This window comes from Artemia sp. Qi Xiang Cuo, chromosome 2, assembly GCF_049724085.1.
Source record: "Artemia sp. Qi Xiang Cuo chromosome 2, ASM4972408v1, whole genome shotgun sequence".
NCBI classification, from domain to species: Eukaryota; Metazoa; Arthropoda; class Branchiopoda; order Anostraca; family Artemiidae; genus Artemia; species Artemia sp. Qi Xiang Cuo.
The window spans coordinates 78,410,091-78,429,668 of NC_142795.1; the positions used below are offsets into that span (position 1 = coordinate 78,410,091).

A 19,578-nucleotide genomic window follows, 5' to 3' on the forward strand; every position below is an offset into this window, starting at 1 on the left:
AGACTCAAGATTTCTTGGTTTTGCCCTGTTCCTAAGTTGTAAATCTGATATCCAGTGATAACCTGAAGGTATTTTTAATTTAATAATTTTTACTAATTAATTTTAATTAAACTAATTAAGTTAATTAATTTTTTTAAAATGATATTTCTTATTTGGAAATTTTTAATATAACACTATAATTTATTTATATGTAGATTATTTAATGCTTAGCATTGAATAATTTATTAAGTAGTTTAATACCTCACAGCAGGGCCGTATCCGGGATTTTTTCGGGGAGCAGGGGTACAAAAAACTTCAAAAAAGCCAAAAAAATCTGGAGGATAAACTCTTGGGGGGGGGGGAGGAGGGGGTTCGAACCCCCTGCCTTGCCTCAAAATATTTAGTTATTCAGTTAGTAGTCATTTTATTTATAGAAACGTTTTATGGAAGTAGTAAGAATCAATATTTTTTGGCTCTTTTTTTTTTTTAATTGATTCATTTTAATTAATTATAAATGAATCTAGTTAATTAGCTTACCCATAATAATACATTCCTCTAGAACATTGAAGACATATCCAAGAACAATAAGCTTCGATAGACGTATATCAAGAGGAAGGCAGCTCATAATTTTGCCAATTATTGTCAGGTCGCCGTCATCAGGGTCAATTTCACCGTTTACAGTCAACAGCATAGCTCCAACCTAAATATCAAATAATTACGAAGTTAATTAATCGTTATATTTGCACAATAAAAATACGAAGTTAATTACTATTGTGCTAATCGTTATATTTAATCGTTAAACTAGAGCACAATAAAATAGTAATAGCTTTAAATTACAATCGATTTTCTTCTTTCTTTCTTTTTTTTCTTTTTATAAGACGAAGTAAGTTTTGAAGGCATCTTTTTGCACACGAGGAAATGAGCAAATTTTCTTTTGAATGGTTTGGTTTACGAACAGAGGCTAAACAGCTTTAATTTAAATTCTGAAAGCTTCAGCGCCATGTATATTATCAAACTGTCCGTGGTAAGGAACTGTAAGTAAGGAGTGACCCGGCTCAATAGGAACTGAAGTTCTAAAAACAGAATTTTGATACCGACGGATTCTTTTGCCAATAAGCCAATTCTTTTGATCAGAGAACACTGCTGTAGATTTTTCAAGCTCCTATCTAAAAATGGCAGAACTTTGAATTTTTTTGCCAGAAGAAAGATCACGGATGCGTATTTATTTGTTGTTGTTTATTTTTTCAGTGGGATCGAGTCGACCCAATAGTCCTAGAACATCGTAACAGGGCTCTTTCGAACGCAAATTAAAAGCTCTAGTGCTCTTTTTAAGAAACCAAACAGAATGCAGTGCAACTAGTCCCCTCCCACGCTCCTTTTTTCTCAAAATCGACCGATCGAAATTTTGAGATATCCATTTTGTTCAGCACAGTTGAAAGGCCGAATGTACCTTTGTACCTTTGGAAAAATCATGATCACCCACAGGCCCTGGAAAAAGGTCTTTAAATTATAAAACTTGTCCTTTGTTTACATATAGTACTTGTTATTGGGAAGTATGGATACATTTTTTGGGGGAATTTTCTGCTGGGGGGATTTTCCAGAGGGAGAATTGTCTATGGGAAGGGAAGCTTCCAGGTGGTGAATTTTTCAGAGAAAACTTCGCACCAGGGCAATTTGCCAGATTTTCTATAAGAAATTCTTATTATGTCTTGCTTTCTCTTTGCTGACTGAATTTTACGCTTGAGATATTAAGCGTAATTAACCGAGGTAAATTTTCACCAGGATTGAATTGTCTAGAGAATATATCCGTGGGGAGGGGGGATTTGTCCGTGGAGGTCGAGCAAGATTTCCTGGCATTAATAAAAAACGATCAGAAATTAAATTTAAACAAAACAAGTTTTTTTCAACAGAAAGTAAGGAGCAACATTAAAATGAATAGAAATTATTGTGTATATGAGAGGATTGCTCCTCCTCAATACCTGGGTCTTTACGCAAAAAGTTTGAATTTTGTCCCAATTCTTTAAGAACGACTCCTGAAACACAAGGGTCGTTTAATTAGAAGAATAAGAAGCTTTTTTTTGTTAAAGTACAAAAAAAAACTTTCGCTTAAAGATCAAGGTGTTAAGGAGGAACAGCCCCCTCATATACGTACTAATTTCTGTTTATTTTAAGTTTTAATGTTGCTCCTTTCTTTCAGTTGAAAAAAACTTTATTATTTTTAATATTAATACGCAAAGGGTCAATTTGATGATTTAGGGCAGTTATTATAATAATTTGGGTAGTATTAACAATTTTATAGTTGTCTACAACAACCTAGGATAATTTATTACATTAAGATAAGATTTATTCATAAAGAAACACACACCCAATAATAAACTATACTAATTCCCCCATAAGCCTCTTGGCCTGTAAATTAGGAGAAGACTTGCACGAATAACTACCTCAGAAAAAAACCCACTTACTTAAAGAGAGAAAAAAATATACTTAACAAGAATTCAATTTAAATAAATTAGACAACTTAAATGGATTGAATAAATTAAATAGACTCAAATCATTCATAAATAAAAGAGACAATAAAGAAAGACGACAATTATTTTTTCATTATCTCTTTGAAAAAGCTAAAAAAGTGAAATGTTTAAAATATTAACTTTGTAAAAATTCCATGGGGAACCAAATTGAACCTTTCTTATTTTTCATCTGATTACTCTGCTGTATTGCAATGTTTCCTTTTCTAGTTTTGGTGTCCATTAATATAAATAAATCCTCAAATCTGCTGTAAAACAAGGAGTGACTCTGCATCAGCCATTAGAATCTTCTTACCAAAAAATATACTTAACAAGAATTCAATTTAAATAAATTAGACAACTTAATTGGATTGAATAAATTAAATAGATAAAATAGACTCAAATCATTCATACATAAGAGGCAATAAAAAACACTAAATGCACGCTGCTATTGCTGTGCAATGTATGTGCAAAGTATGAGCAAAGCTGTGCAAAGTATTTGCACAGCTTTGCATGAAAATCCAAATATCAAATACCTTGTGACAGCGCGGTGGAGAAAACCATGCCTTTTGATTAAGGGTTTCCTGGTTCAACCCCGTGCGTCGCAAGGAATTTCTGATAGTTTAAGCAATTGCTGATAATTTTTTCCCCTTCCGAGTCAGTTTTTCATGCATTTTTTATTTGAATCGTAAGGTGATTTTTTCATCTAAATAAACAAAACATAAGTTTTGTCGGTCATATTCTTAACTTTTCTATTTTTGTTTTTCTACATTTGAAACTTACAGCAACAAGCTGTAAGTAAAGAGCGACCTAGGCTAATAGTGTCCACAACTCTAAAATTGTAGTAAAGGGTGGATTAGCATATGTTCGTATTCAAGGTTTTTTTTATAGACTGTAGGTCAAGATTGCTTCAGCCACATAGAAGGTCAGACATTAAGCAGATTTTCAATTCGAATAACGGAAAATCTCCCTCCTTGTTCACTCATTAAAACATAATTTTCAATTTTATTTTTTTCAGACATTATACTGAGAATACAGGGGCAGTTCCCTTCTCAATCTCTTTACCCTGAAATTTTATAGTGCTTTAAAAATGCTCTTTAGTCCGATTCAATAGCCATAGTATTTGAAACGATTGAGTTAAGCTCCCCTCTGAGACCAGATTTCTGATAGTATCCATAAATAAGAAATATGATTGACTATTAAAACATACTCATCAAAAAAAGACTCCAAAAGCTTTTTTAGAGTCCTTTTTGCAAATGCGTGATGTTTTGTTGAAAAATTTATCACACCCTATAAAGTCTACGCATGAATATTACACTATTTTTGAAAGTTAGACGGGCGTGACCAGTATTTACCAAATTACATATAGTGAAAGATAGAGCTGGAATTGTTCTTGGGTGAGGAAAGCCCAGAGATTTTGAGAACTTCCTGTTTTAACCCTTTTTTGTTCAAGGGACATCACGCCAATCCACTACCTCTCATAGATCCAAATGATGGTTCCTAGACTAGAAATTTCGGTACAACAGACAATAAATTTTTTATATGATTTACATTTCTTCTTGTGATTGTTAAGCTTTGTCTTCCTCAGTGGCTGCCAATCCTCTAGCTAGCCCCCACACTCTACGCTACTAAAATTAGAATGGTACTTTCCTAGGGTGATTCTAAAATGCTACAAATATAGCCAGTTGAAAACTATAAATGTTTTATTAACTGAATGAATTTCAAAATAATTGAATTAATAGGCCAATTTTTCGGGGATGGGGGAGGTTAATCAATCCATACAAATCATTCATTTTCTGACAGAAATGATTTTGTAAGAAAAAAAAAAAATAAGACTCCGATCTTATTTCTCAAGCGCGGGTTTGATGAACACTGTCTTCCTTGGTGGCTGCCTTCCTTCCAACCCCCAAACTTTAAGTTAAAATACTTCTCTAGGGCGATTCTTAAATGCCACAAATATAGCCAGTTGATAAATACAAGTGTTTTATTTACAGGTTGCTTTCCAAAATACTATGATTAATATGCCCATTTTTTTGGCTAAATTAACCTTCAGAGATCTTTCATCTTTTGACACAAAATGATTTTTTAAGGAAATCAGAGGATTCTTATCTTACTTCTCAGGCTAGTGACTGCTGAAAGTTGTCTTCCCGGGTGGGTTTCTTCTCTCTCACCCCCCGCACTTTAAGCTAAAATTTGAATATTACTATCCTATGGTGACTCAAAAATGCTCCGAATTAGCTAGTAAGTAACTACATTATTTAATGGTTGTCTTACAAAACTTAACAATTTACACACAAAATAATTTTAACAGAAAACCCGAGGACTTAGATCTGCTTCTCAGTAGCGGGACTGTTGAACTGCCGTCCCTCTAACCCCGCAATTTTAGCTAGAATTTGAATAGTGCTTCTCTAGTGTGATTCTAAAACGTCGCAAATTTAGCCGGTTGCTGAGTATAGGTTTTTTATTTACTGGTTGCCTATCAAAATACTAAAATTAATATTCAAATTTTTGGCTAATTAGCCCGCAGAGATCTTTCATATTTTCAATAATATATTTATATTATTGAACATTGTCTTCCTGGGAGGATGCCCTCCATCCAACCTCCACACTTTGTGCTAAAATTTTATCAGCTTTTAGAGAAAGACATCCCCGTTTGATAGCTTGGCTTTGATAATTAAAAGTTCGACATAGGGCATTTTTGTAACTTTTCAGGAGAGCAAAAAGAAAAAAAGTTTTTCAGCTGTGGTCGCACTGAAGAATGGGGCTAATGGGAATTTAAGGGACAAATTCGAAACCAACTTTTTTTGCTCTTTTCAGTGGTTTAAATTAAATTCAAGTATTTCGAGCGAATTCAAAATTATTCCATTTTATGGCGTAGTGTCCTTTTTTGTTGACAAAAAAAAAGACAAATGCCAGGTCCCCATGTTATAGCTCCATAAGATAATGCTCTTCTGCCATTCGGAATTGCAACGAGACCTGATAAAAAAGAGGCATACGCCGCTCAGAGGCTTAAGCCTCTTTTTATCATCGTAACGGTAAAAGATAGGACAATTCTGACTGCACCATTTGATTCATCGTGCTTAATTTACCCACGATACATAAATAACTCATTTTCGGCCAAAATGAGGTATGTCGCACTCATGATTATCAGAACCGACAGCTGAATTGTGAGTCTTAGAACCTTAATGCAACTCATTCCAGCAGAAAATTACAATAATACTCTGTATACCAGGGATAGAGTTTCGCTCCGTGATTATTGTGTGTTTAATGGGATTGTTCACAATAATGTAATAGTCCGTGTTTCGGCGTGAAAAGAAGATCTAGGTAGGTCACGACTTTGGGAAAATTCGTTTTGCAGCCTGGAAAAACATTTTTCATATGAATGACGTCAATAATACCAAGATGCTCAACACCATAATGGTTTTACTTTTACAGCGAAGAAAAGGAAATTCAAGTTATTTATAGTAAAGAAAACAACTTTTCTTTTCACCACGTGAAACTTGGTCTCTTGTTACTAAATATAAAATTAAGCTAAAACCAGTATGCATCAATTCTATAAATAAACTTTAAACAATGAATGAGACTGCGATACCTATACTATATACGGGATCTGGTATCATAAGCAGTGCAATAGCAATATCTAAATAAAGAGTGAAGTAGGCTATATGCATTATTTTTTTTTCTTCGCCAAGGCACTTGGTATGAAAGGAGTTGTCATAGAAACTTTGTAGGGTCTCATTCGATCGAAAATTAAAGCTCTAGTTCTCTTTTTGAGAGTCAAAAGTGATTGTCGGCAAGCAGCCCCCCCCCCATGCTCCTTGAACTCCGAATATATCTGATCAAAATTTTTACATAGCCACTTTGTTTAGCAAAGTTGAAAGATCCAATAACTACCCAATAGATGACGATACCCCCCCCCCCAACCCTTGGGCCAATTGCTGCAAGTTTTACGATTAACCTATTGTTTACATAAAATATTTGTTACTGGGAAAGAGGGCCCGTTTGAACTTTGGTGTCCAAAAAGGCTAAGGGTATTGAGGTGAAGCTTTCGAGGAATGTTTTGGGAAGTGTTGAATTAAATCAAAACACACTATGTATATTCAGGTTTTCAAAAGGGCGTATCTCAGTGGCATTTTAAAGTATTGATTTGGAACTTTCATGTAATGATGAGGAGGATGATCAATTGACCAAAAACACTAAATGCACGCTGCTATTGCTACTATTGCCACAATTGCTAATTCTACTGCGAATACTACTAAGGCTAGTGGTTTTAAGGTGAAAATTTCAAGGAATACTGAATAGGAAGTTGAACTAAATTAAGACATAAAATGTGCATAGTTTCTCAAAAGGGCGTATCAGCAATATCTTAGGAATGGACCAATGTAAATACGAACAGAAGTTACTTTAAAAGAAAATTATCCACAAAAGAAGTTTTCCAAAGACAAGTAAACAGCTACACTAAACCAAGGATGAGCGGAACTAAAGTCACATATTTTTTTTAAGCGCAAGACCGCCACAAATCACTGTCAATAAACAAATGAAAACATTCTGTTGAATCACTCAACAGAGTCAATAAATAAATGAAAACGAAGAGAAATTAAAATAAATAACTAAGTTGAAATCATTACGAAATTCCCACAAAAAGGAATAGAGCTAATAGCACCTGAGCCTTTTAAAGACTAAATAAAAAAAACAAGTTTTTTTTAACTGAAAGTAAGGAACGACGTTAAAACTTAAAACGAATAGAAATTATTCCGTATATGAAAGGGGCTGTCCCCTCCTCAACGCCTCGCTCTTTACGCTAAAGTTTCTTATTGTTTAAAAAAAAATAGAGTTGTGAGTAAGTCAAACTTTAGCGTAAAGAGCGAGGCGTTGCGGAGGGCACAGCCCCTTTCATATACGGATAATTTCTGTTCGTTTTAAGTTTTAACGTCGTTATTACTTTCAGTTAAAAAAAAACTTGTTTTTTTTTAATTTAATTTTTGAATGTTTTTGAATTAATGCAGGTTTTGATTTTGGCTCACCGTACATGAATAATCAAAACAAAGTTTTCATATTAATTTTACTTTTTTTTGGTTAAATGGCTTTCTCGAAACTTGTTTGACTTTATTTACGAACGTTTTTATTAGTAATAAATATACGTAACTTACGAATTAACTTACGTAACGAACTTCTATATTCATGGATTTTTAATACGTATATTAGAGGGTTCGCTCCCTAGTCAATACCTTGCTCTTTAAGCTAAAGTTCGAATTTTGTTCCGATTCTTAAAAAATGACCCTTAATTACAAAGGCCGTTAATTAGAATAAATAGCTCTTATGAAAGTATTAAAAAGCTTTGGCTTAAAGAGCGAGGTATTGAATAGGGGGTGAACCCAATCATATACGTAATATTTTCTGTTCGTTTTAAGTTTTGATGTTGCTCCTTACTTTCAGTTGAAAAACTCGTTTTTTTTATTTAGTTTCTGATATTTTCCTTTAATAATGCTGGGAAATACGGCACCCCCGTCATAGCAATATCCCTTTCCCCATGAAAACTTCCGTGATGGAAAGATCATCCCATATAACCCCCCCCCTCCACCTACCAGAAAAAAATCTCCCCTGAAAACGTCTGTATACTTACCAATAACCAATACTATATGTTAACAATGGGTAAAGTTCATAACTTTCAGCCCTCCCCCTGGGGACTTCGAGGGATTAAGTCATCCTAAAAGACATAGTTATCACATTTTAGACCATGCTAAAAAAAATGGCTATCTCAAAATTTTGATCGGGTAACTTTGGGCAAAAATGAGCATGGGAGGGAGCCTAGTTGCCCTCCATTTTTTTGGTCACTTAAAACGGGCACTAGAACTTTCGATTTCCGATCCAATGAGCCCTCCCACGATATTTTAGGACCACTGGGTCGATACGATCACCCCTGGAGGAGAAAAAAAAAAAAAAAAAAAAAAAAAAAAAAAAAAACACGCATCCGTGATCTTTCTTCAGGCAAAAAATACAAAATTCCACATTTTTGTAGATAGTGCTTGAAACCTCTACAGTAGGGTTCTCTCATACGCTGAATATGATGGTGTGATTTTCATTAAGGTTCTATAACTTTTAGGGGGTCTTTCCCCCTTTTTTCTAAAATCAGCCAAATTTTCTAAGGCGCGCAACTTTTGATGGGTAAGACTAAACTTGATGAAATTTATATATTTGAAATCAGAATTAAAATCTGATTCTTTTGATGTATCTATTTATATCCGTTTTGTAGAGTTTCGGTTACCATTGAGCTGGATCGCTCCTTACTTACAGCTCCTTACTTACTTACCACGAACTGTTTGACCAGAACACAATTTGCAAATACTGAAAAAAATATATTTATACGTTTTTTTTAACATTATTCAATCTAAAATTATTAACAATTTCATTTCAGGAACGAGTGTCAGTATGTAATAAATGGTCAATCCGTTTTCATTTGTCTTTTTCAGTAATATTGGTTACGATGGTGAATTTTTTTATTATTGGAGAAATTAAACAGAGAGCTCAAAATAAAGATTGTTTTCAATAAAGTACAAATTATATTCTGGTCTTTAGAAGGCAGACTGGTCTTAGAAATATAAATTTTGTTCTGGTCTTAGAAGGCAGTTAAATCTACTCCTCTTTGTGGTGGTTTCTGCTTGTTTTGAGGTTGACTTGGTTATTTATTGTAATTTCTGTTCGTTTTGGGTTTCATTCAATTATAGACTGTGATTTAAAGGAGGATCAAGCTTGAAAAATTATTTTACTTTAATTCTGCTGATCTTTAGTCTAGTGTACCTTTTTACTTTTCTTTGTAAAACTTCACTTATAGAAAACATTTTCTAATTTAATATTTATACAATATGTAAAGTTACCTCTTTCAGACTTAGAATACAGCTTCTAATTCGATTGAGGGCGGGCGGGTCCAAAGCGAGAGCTAACACCCGTTCTGGCTTTCCGAAGTCAAGTTCTTTCGCTCGCAGAACACTTTGCTCCAAAGGAGAGCGGAGAAGGGCCGGTGTAGTTTCAAGTGGCAATAGTTTCTAGAATAAATAAAAAAGAAAAAAGGCATAAAAAATTAAGAAGTTTGCTAGATACCCTTTTTTAGCTTCTATTTTAGCGTTGTATCAGTCATGAGGTACATAAAAAACTCTTGAATCCTGTTTTCTTTATGTTAAAAGGGATTTTCTTCTTTTTCTTTCTTGACTTGCTATAGATGATGATAGATATATTGATAGATAGATATATGTTTGACCCCTTCACCTAACTATCAGACATGTTCTTTTTTAGCTAATTATTACTTCCATTATTAATATATATATATATATATATATATATATATATATATATATATATATATATATATATATATATATATATATATATATATATATATATATATATATATACATATATATATATATATATATATATATAGGGTGAATAGACGCGAGAAATATATCTGCTTAGTTTGACATTACGTTGTGAGCTTGTAGAGAAAGGAGTGAAGCTTTTCCTTTCAGTGTAATACATGGGCGTATCCAGGATTTTTTTTTTTTTAGGGGGGGGAGGGCAAAATAGGTTGATCCGATAAAGTTGCATTAGGAGCAAGTTTGTTTAACGCAAACTTGCGTTAATTTAGTAAATTACCCTACTTTTGACGGCGTTAGGGGGGGACACCCCTCGCAACCCCCCCCCCCTCGAGGTCCGCCACTGGTGTAATATGCCAGTTCGGAGGATATAATTTTGGCAGTTTACTGAAAATCTGCTGTTTGATGTCAAAGAATTAATATTTGTGATGCATATATTGAATTTACAAAACAGGATGGTTTTGCCCCGGGCATTTTATAGTCCTGTTAATTCACTACATAAATTTCCGTTGGTCCTAATAAATTTACGTGTGCATTTCCTCTACAGACTTTATGCATTAAAATTTCGGAGATTTATTTCGCATTTCAGAAATTTGTTTGAGAGGAATTAGATCGCGACTCGCTATTTTTACCGATATTCTCGGAAATACGAAGGGGGTAAATTCCTAGCAAGCTCACGGGTACCTAAATCCCCAATACATTCCAAAAGGCGGGAGAAAAATAGCCCCCAAAGTTGTAAAACGTTGTTCCCGGAAACAGGACATTCAATTCACGATCAAGATTGAATAGATTGATGAATGGGGATATAGTACACCTTACAGTGAGCACGGGTAAATAGAAAATTCGGAAGCCAGCGTTATGGAGACCCCATTAGAGTAGGTGAAAAAGATAAAGATATTCAGAGATCTAGGCAAATTTACTCAACAAACACAAGGCAGAATACGGGTGATCCACCTGATGGGTATAAGTAATATGCTAGCCAAAGAAATCTGCAGCGCATAGATTTGCAAATTTAAATAAGAATGTTTAATGAAAGTAGGAATCAAACTTCCCAAATCCAAAACTTTGGATATGTTCAATGTTACGAGAGAAGAAACAGAGGAAAACAGACAAATCATGAGAGAAAAGAGGGAAGCAAAAGAACGAGAAGAGGACGCAGTAAGAATAGTCAGGGAGAGAAAAGAGGGGAAAGCAAACAAAAGAAAGGGAACGAAAGCATGAGCAAATAATGAAACTCGTGGAAAAAATTTCCCAGGCGCCACAACAATCGTCAGCAATAGATTTTAGGCGTGCAGAAAGCCTTCAGCCAATGAAGGAACATGAAGATGTACATCTGTACATCTTCAATTTTGAATAAACTTCAGAATTAAACGGTTGTTGGGGCTAAGTAAACCACAAGACACAAATTGCCTTTGCGGCCTTGCCAACATATCGCAAAAGGGACTTTGCAACTGGAAGAAGCTATTTTTGAGCGATTTCAGCTATTTCCGGAAAACTTACGTCAAAAATTTAGCATTGAACGAAAAAGGAATTCAGAGTCTCGGAAAGAGTTCCAATGCGGGTTAATGGATATAGAGCTTAAATGATAAGAAATAGGCAGATATACAAATTTGGAAGATGCCGAAGAAAGAAAAGGAGAAAAATGGAAAACTCTACAAAAAATAGCAACGGAACAGCTTTTAGAAAATAGAACGAGTATCTTAGCAATATTTTTAGAAGAAAAACAACCGGAGAAAGGGAAAGGTTAGTAGACCATTATATTGAGATTAGTAAAGATCATAAAATTGGACAAGAACAAGATTGGGAGGTAATAGGAGGAGTAGACACCATTTCGCAGAAAAAAAAGTAGATTTCAGCAAAAACCAATGGAAGCTACTTGCTACCATTGTAGCTCCCCAGGCACTTTTCCAGAGAATGATTCTATTCTATAGAGATTGATCATTTCTACTTTATAAGTTGAAATGATCGCACAGCACATAAAACAACAGCTTGAACTAGAGCCAAAAACAACGAAAATACGCAAAGATACGTCTGTTGAATCCCACCAAATACGCAGAATATTAAATGGCAAGTTAAAAGAAATGGCCATTGATTCCTGTAGCAATCAAAACTACAAGCAGACTAGCCTTATTAATAGAATAGAAATTAACCATATCGACAGTTACAACAATATTGAGATATTATGGAGATAAACACCCACGACAGTTAGCTTGAGTTAGAATAGAAATTACAAAAAAGATGGCATGATACAAAGATAAACGGTAAAAGCAGGTCTAATGCCCACTCTCTTAGTAAACGTTCTTGTATGGGAGTATTTCGGACGCATAGAGAATCTCTTATCCCTGCAGGCAACTTCAATGACAATGAAAGTGGGTGTAGCATCCTGTAGAATTGGGGAGACAAAAACGGTCAAGCCATCCTGTCTAAAGGAGAAAACACATTATACTTCAGTGCCAATGGGGAGGACACTGTATTTCTTAGAAGACTCGAAAAGACAGAATAGACGGGCCATTCTGTCCAGAAAATAATACACGTAATATTCCGCTAACGAATAAAACCGCTTCTGAATTTCGTGATTTTTCGTATCACCTCTTAGAAAAATAACAAGCCAATTACCAAGATTAAGCACCGGTAAGTAGGCACCAGAATAAGGCCCTTAGTGCGCTAGACGGGGGTGAAAACAAGTTTAAAGTACCTGATTTTCCTCGAATAGTTAGAGAAATTTGAGTTGACTATGAAAAGACTAATGTAGAAATTCAGTTTCTATGTGATCAAAATTTATGTATGTCTTCGGTAAAAATAAAAAGAACTGATCGAGAGAAAAAAGCTGCCAAACGAAAGTACAATTCAAAAAATCAGTGAGATAGCAGATACTCATATTTGCTAATGATTTGCTTAGATTGATAAAAAAAATATTAGAAAAAGTTGAAAAAAAAGAAATGCAAATAGGAAAAAAAATCTGAAAAATCACTCGGCACTGCCGAAAATAAAAATTTCACGGGAGTCGTTTTGTCAGCTAGCGACTTGGGGAAGAGAAAAGAGCTTAAGGAGGAGGAGGTCACCTCCGTGCTCTTAATAAAAGGGAGGGACAATCGGGAGGTAGAATTGGAAGGACTGGAACAAGTTTCGGTTGCAGTCATGTACTACCGAAGCTATACTTAGATCGGGAAAGACTCGGAAAGGGTTTGAGATCTGCTCTGCCATATGAACTTCCTGACGATTTTGGCTCAATAGATGAAGGGGGATCCCTTTGGATGCTCAGAGATGATAGTCAGTTCCCTCAGCCAACAACCATTTTGCCAGCTATGATTACCTTACCAAGAACTAGGCTTTCGGAACTATCGTCCCTGGAGATACTGTTTCCCATGATCATTTAGCACCAATACCCTACCCCCTTCGAACCCTTGTCCTTTAGCCCTCAGTTAGCATCGACATTTTTACCTCACTTGAATGTCCCGTGGGGGTGGGACCTGGAAAAGTTACTTCATGTTTCCTTGAGATTTGTACCCCATTCCCTGTTCTCCGATTAATTCCACGGCAATTCCACGGCGGCGATAATTCCACGACGCTGATAAGTGACGGCCAAGGACCCATAATATTATTGTCCTGTTTTGTTTTTCCTCTTTTTCTAAAGTGGCCTTGGGTATACGAATTTTTCCTCTGTATCCCGGCATTTATTTTCCGCTAATCCAAAGTATTCCCTTCTTGTCTTGCTTTGTAAGGACTAGGAGTGCATTGAAACTCTGTTTCAATTTCATCACAATATAAATGAATATATTTTAAATGTAAATGACATATTTTTAATGACTATATTTTAAATTTTAAATGACTATATATTAAATGACTAAATGTAACATAAACGACTATATTTTCAGGTTCTGAGTTATTTGGTAAGTCAAGTTACAACTCATAAGGTCTACCAGTGATAATTTCAGAGTAACCTCTAAAGGTTCTTACAAGAAAATCTTCGTGTTCCACCATCACCAAGCTAAGATTTCATCTTCTTCCTTTCAAGATTTAGAATAATTTTGCTGAAAAAAAAATCGTAATTTAACTTATTTTAGAGGTTGGGGTATTTAATATCTTTAATGTTTAACAAAATATATAGTACGAATAGTATAGTATAAGACCTTTACCTCATCAACAAAATCCATAGGAATTAGACGGTATAATTTGCCACTATTGACACGACCACAGCGCCCCATACGTTGCTGTAATGCATTCATTGAAGCCCATTGGAGTTTCAAACTTGAGAAATTTGATTCGCTGTCAGTTTCGAGTTGCTTTGATAGACAGAAGTCGATCACTAGAAATGAATAGGATATTCAAATATGCAAACTTTGAAGTTCAAAATATAGATCTGTGTAGTTATTGTGACCTTTCTCCTTTTCATGATTTTTTTTCCTTTTTTTTGTGCTTGGTTCTCAGCAGCTAGGAAATTCACGAGTGCAAATCTTTTTTTTTCTGAGCCTCAACATTGCTACTATCTTTGCAAAAACTTTTCGAATCCACCATTAATATTTTCTTGTAAAGAAAAGAATGTTTGATTTACATGTCAGAATATTCCGTAATTTGCATACGAATTTCAATAAAAAAAACAAAAAGAACTTTGAAAAGTTAATTTGGACTACTAAAAATTAAAATTTTATTGAAGAATATACTTTTTGCAATATATTCAGTCTAAAGGACAATATATTTTAAAGTTATATTTCCATATTTTTCTTTGAAGAGACTTATGTCTTGTTGCTCACCTGCTAAACTTCCTGAGGGACGAGGGCGGGGGAAATTAGGTTGATTATTCAGGTAAAGATTCATTGTAAGCTATCAATAAGTATTATTAAGTGTAGTGAAATATATTTAAAGGTTATTAACAAAGTAGCACTGCAAAAAAATACTTTAGCTCCATCGTTCTTTAATTTGTTTTGAGAAAAAAATCAATCAACAACTACATCAAAGACCACATAGATGGTGCCAGATAGAGATATTATAGAATCTATAAAATAAAGTTAGAAATATAAACATAGAATATAAATATAAAAATACAGTTAGAAATATAATATTACCTTCGCTTGTAAGCTACAATTAAAAATAGTATTTGACAACTCAAATTTCTAATTTATCATAATATTAGCTAAAAAACACTGACTTGCCCTTAAAATTGTGTATTCGTAATCCCTATAATAATCCCTTATTATAGGCAATCCCTATAATAAGGATTCAAAACCCGAAATGACCAGCAAAATTTTAATTACTTAATTAGTTCAATAGCTAACTTGACTAATTAGGCAATATCTCACTAAAAGCATACCATGGCCTAACAGCTGGCTATTAAAGCAACAGTTGACGTTACTTTCAAATCTCTAAATTGTCTCAGACTTTAAATCCAAAATCTTTCTTTCAATGTGTGAATTAACTGAAGTTGTTAACCCCTCGAAACTTCTTTGATGGAACGAAATCAAAAATTGTAATACAATCTTATCAAACCTAGTTGGTACTTTAACGCTATCCGTCACTCTTCATAATCAGATCACGGAAATAGACGTTGCTAAAAAATTAAAAAAAAAAGGAACACAAGTCACTAAAAGTACATAACGAATTCTGTTTCCCAATATTTTATCAAATAAAAGTTAAACTAATTCACAGAAGTATGCAGCCCCTTAACCCAGCAGATGACCATGCTCTATATGCCTATTCTTACATGCATGTCCCCCTCCGTAGCGGACATGAGACCAGACTTCCCTTATCTTCAAATGCAACGGAAGCAGATAATAAGTTCAACACATAGCACAATCTGTCAACAACTCATCAAAAAGATGGCAAAGCCATAAAAGGAAATTGTTACTTACAAGCCCCTACCTTGTCTAAAATTTGAACCAGATTTGTTTTCTAATGTGTACCATATCGCTGAAGTTGTCGACCACAAAAAAATTAAATGATGTATCCAGGGCCATATCCGGGATTTATTTTCGGAGGGGGGGGGAGGGGGGTTGTAAAAAAAATTTTACACATTAAAATTTGATTATATTAATTTTTGTTCAGTTTTTAAGAGTTGCGCTAACACTTCGGGGGGGGGAAGCCTCCTTACCCAGCCCCCCCCCCTGGATACGGCCTTGGGTGCATCGCATGAACAATTTTTAAAAAGATTTTCTTGCAAAAAGATGATTTTTTGACGATGGTTGCTCGTCTTAAGCACTCTTTGATTGTAGTCCAACTTCGATTTAAAACTCGTGCCTGCCTGCTTGCCAACTAGAGCCGAGTTTTCCGGTCGAAAGTGGAAACACGGATAGATAGAACAAAAGCTTGGCTGCGTAGCTCCAGCTAGCCCTCACCAACATAGACGATGAATCACACTACATGCTCTGGTTCAGTTACAAGACATTACTTGCCCAGCTAAGAATCATAGGCAGCTATCCAGAATATAAAGTCATGTTCATCAATCCAGCCTGAGCTCCACACTTTCCGTAAAAAGCTTGGGCCTTAGACCCTTACCATCTTCTAGCAATAAACTGAAATGGACGGACAAGAAAAAAAGGACAAAGTGTCGCTGTTGCAACACAATTAAATAGGTAGTTGTCTCGGCTCAGGGATTAGCATACTTCCATTTTCTTATTACTCTCTTTTTTCAATGTTCTCTCAACAGTTTTTATTTGTGTCGGATTTCTTCAATGTTTTTCTATTTTCGTTTCTTCTCTCTCGCACTCCAAATTTTATGGAAACATAAACAGCTTTAGTTACGCAGGATCCCACTTTGTCTGCTTAAGTACCTCGATTTTTCTGAGCCGGTCATTTTCATATTAGTTTTGTTATTTCTGGCCGTCGTTCCATTTCTTGGGTAGGGTAGGGGGGGATTAAATGCCTAATTTTCCTTTTAGAAATACTTTTTGTGTCTAACATAACGTCCAAATTTCCATGATTTTTTACTTGCACACATTCACGGAACAAAAACGCTATGCAAAAAAACTCAAGTTAACTTACCAAAGTCAACGTCTGGGACAGTCACAGACGATTCCGCAATATTAGTCGATAATATCACTTTACGTCTACCCTCAATTCGCTTAAACGCCCTTTTCTGCTCGAGTGCCGATATCGACGAGTGAAGAGGGATTATTTCCAAAGGCGTAACATTGTCAGATTGCCTTAAATCAAAGAGACCTGTTATATAACCTAAAACAGACTGATCCGGCACAGATAAATAAATTATTGCGCACAAAAAGAACAAAAACAAAAGGCTTAGCTTCCTATGCCTTCAGTATTGTAATAAACTACGTATTTTAATTAATCAAAATCACATAAAAAAAATAAAAAAATTCGACCACAACATATAAAAAAGAACACTTTATTTTCTAATAATTCTTTTTTTTAGCCATTTATTCCTTTTACCAGAGATGTCAGATTGAACTTCTGATTGTACTATATATATATATATATATATATATATATATATATATATTTTTATATATATATATATATATATATATATATATATATATATATATATATATATATATATATATATATATATATATATATATATATATATATATATATATATATATATATATATATATATATATATATATATATATATATATATATATATATATATATATATATATATATATATATATATATATATATATATATATATATATATATATATGGGCCCATCAATGACCAAGATGGGCCCAGGATTGCACAAATTGGATGTCCCAGGTCCATCTTGCTGTCCGGTTCTAAGCCGGCTTAAGCACTTCTATGTAGACCTGGTCTTGCACTGGTTCTAGGACAATTGCTTTTCCTGAGGCCAAAATTATTTCAATGATTTAAACAATATAAAAATTGCAACTTGGAATGTTACAATGTTAAAGTGACATTTTTAGTGGCGAATTCAAAGGCTTCGAACTCGACTTATTAGGAGTTTTAGAAACTCGTGTCCCAGGGGTAAGAAACATGTAATTAGGTGAAATAGAATTTATTTACTCAGGCAGGAAGGATGGGGTATATAGACAGGAAGTAGGGCTTGTAATGAATAAGGAAGCTGCCAAGTCTTGTTTAGGTTGGGAAGGTATTAATAATAGGATGCTAGTCGCTCATTTTATGACTAAAACGTGCGAAGTATCATTCACTGTAGTAAATGCCCCTGTAGAACCGGCTGACGGAAATAGTAGTGACTCTAATGAATTTTACTTACAGCTACAAGAGAAACTAGACAGGGTACCAGGTAGAAATAAGGTGTTTTTATTAGGATATTTTAACGCCCAGGTCGGTAGAAATAGGGAGAGATGGTATCTTGGCCTAGGTAAAATTGATACAGGAAAAGAAAACAGTAATGACTAAAGACTGCTGCAACTTCGTAGGCAGAAGGATCCAATTATAACAAATAAAGTATTTAATCATAAAATGGTCCATAAGTTAACATGATATAAGATAACCTAATGGTAAGACAGCTAACCTTTTAAATTATAATATATAACCGGGTCAAACTCAAAACGAGCAGAAATTAACATGATTAGGGCAGACAACACCTATGCCTTCTGAAGACCAGAACATAATTTGCACTTTACTGAAAAAGAAACAAATGAATGTGGATTGACAGTTTAACATACATATCCTGATATTTTTTCCTTAAAGTCTTTGTAATTTAGAATATATTTTGTTTTCAGTAAAGTGCAAATTATGTTCTGGTCTTCAGTTCACTCTCCTTAACATTCTCTGAAAGGCTCACCTGAATGCCCTTCGTCTGTTTAGAAAGTGAATGTCAAACATGCCCACCTTTCTCAATAACATATAGAATGTGTAAATAATGGATGAATTGCCTAACTTACAGTCCTTGACCTGAGGAGCGCGGGGTGTGTGTGTGTGGGGGGGGGGGGTTACCATCCCCAAACACATAATTACTGAACTTGGCTGACAAACTAGCTGCCTCAAAATTTTGATTGGATATGTTTTGGGAAATGATGAGCGTGGGGGAGGAGACTCCAATCACTTTTGACTCTGAAAAACGGCACTAGAACTTCCCAGTTTCAAACGAATAAGCTTCTTTATGAAGTTCCCACGGCAACTCCTTCTATACCAAGCGCATTGGTCAGAAAAAAACAAAACAAAAAAACAATACATTGTGCCCATATCGCTCTTTACTTAGGCAGTACTATCACACTGTTTATGACGAGAGAAAGCCTGAGATGACTAGGGCACGTTCTGCGGATAAAGGATGACAGATTGGCAAAGATTGTCCTTTTCGGCCAAACGTCTAGGGCTAAATGAAAACCAGGTTGTCCTCAGTTGAGTTGGGAGGATATCGTAAGGAAAGATTTAAGGAAAATAGGAACTTCCTGGGAGGGGGTAAAGAGATAGGCTTGGAATAGACTGTGATGGAGGAGGTGCATGCGTAGCTGTGTTGGCCTAAGGCGGCTTGGTGCTGCAGTGATTTGTCAATAGTACTAGTAGTAGATACTACTCCCCCAGTCTACCACCGAATGTAAGCGGCCTGAAGTGGCAATTGAGTAATAGTGTCTCAGGAAGATTCTAAAGGACAGGTTTTCTTCTTCTCCTGAACGGTTTTCTGTAGGTTATGAGAATACAACCTTTTAAGTCGTGATCTCTAGAGGTTATTTTACTTAGGCAGTGGAGTGTAAGCCTCAATAACAATGTGACCCACCTCCTTCGCCCTCTAAAGTGGTGTCATTCTTGTGGGCGATTTACATGTTTTTAATATTAGAATAGAG

At 34.8% G+C, this 19,578-nt stretch overlaps 1 protein-coding gene across 1 annotated transcript in view; it reads right to left on the reverse strand.

Moving 5' to 3' along the window:
- spn-E (tudor domain containing 9 protein spindle E) overlaps nucleotides 1-19,578 on the reverse strand; it is a 191,656-nt gene that overhangs the window by 136,471 nt on the left and 35,607 nt on the right. The window contains exons 7-10 of the mRNA XM_089103288.1: nucleotides 16,829-16,989; nucleotides 13,990-14,159; nucleotides 9,359-9,526; nucleotides 517-679 (exon numbers count right to left, since the gene is read on the reverse strand). Coding sequence (XP_088959414.1) covers nucleotides 517-679; nucleotides 9,359-9,526; nucleotides 13,990-14,159; nucleotides 16,829-16,989 — 662 coding nt within the window. The remainder of the gene's footprint in view (nucleotides 1-516; nucleotides 680-9,358; nucleotides 9,527-13,989; nucleotides 14,160-16,828; nucleotides 16,990-19,578) is intronic.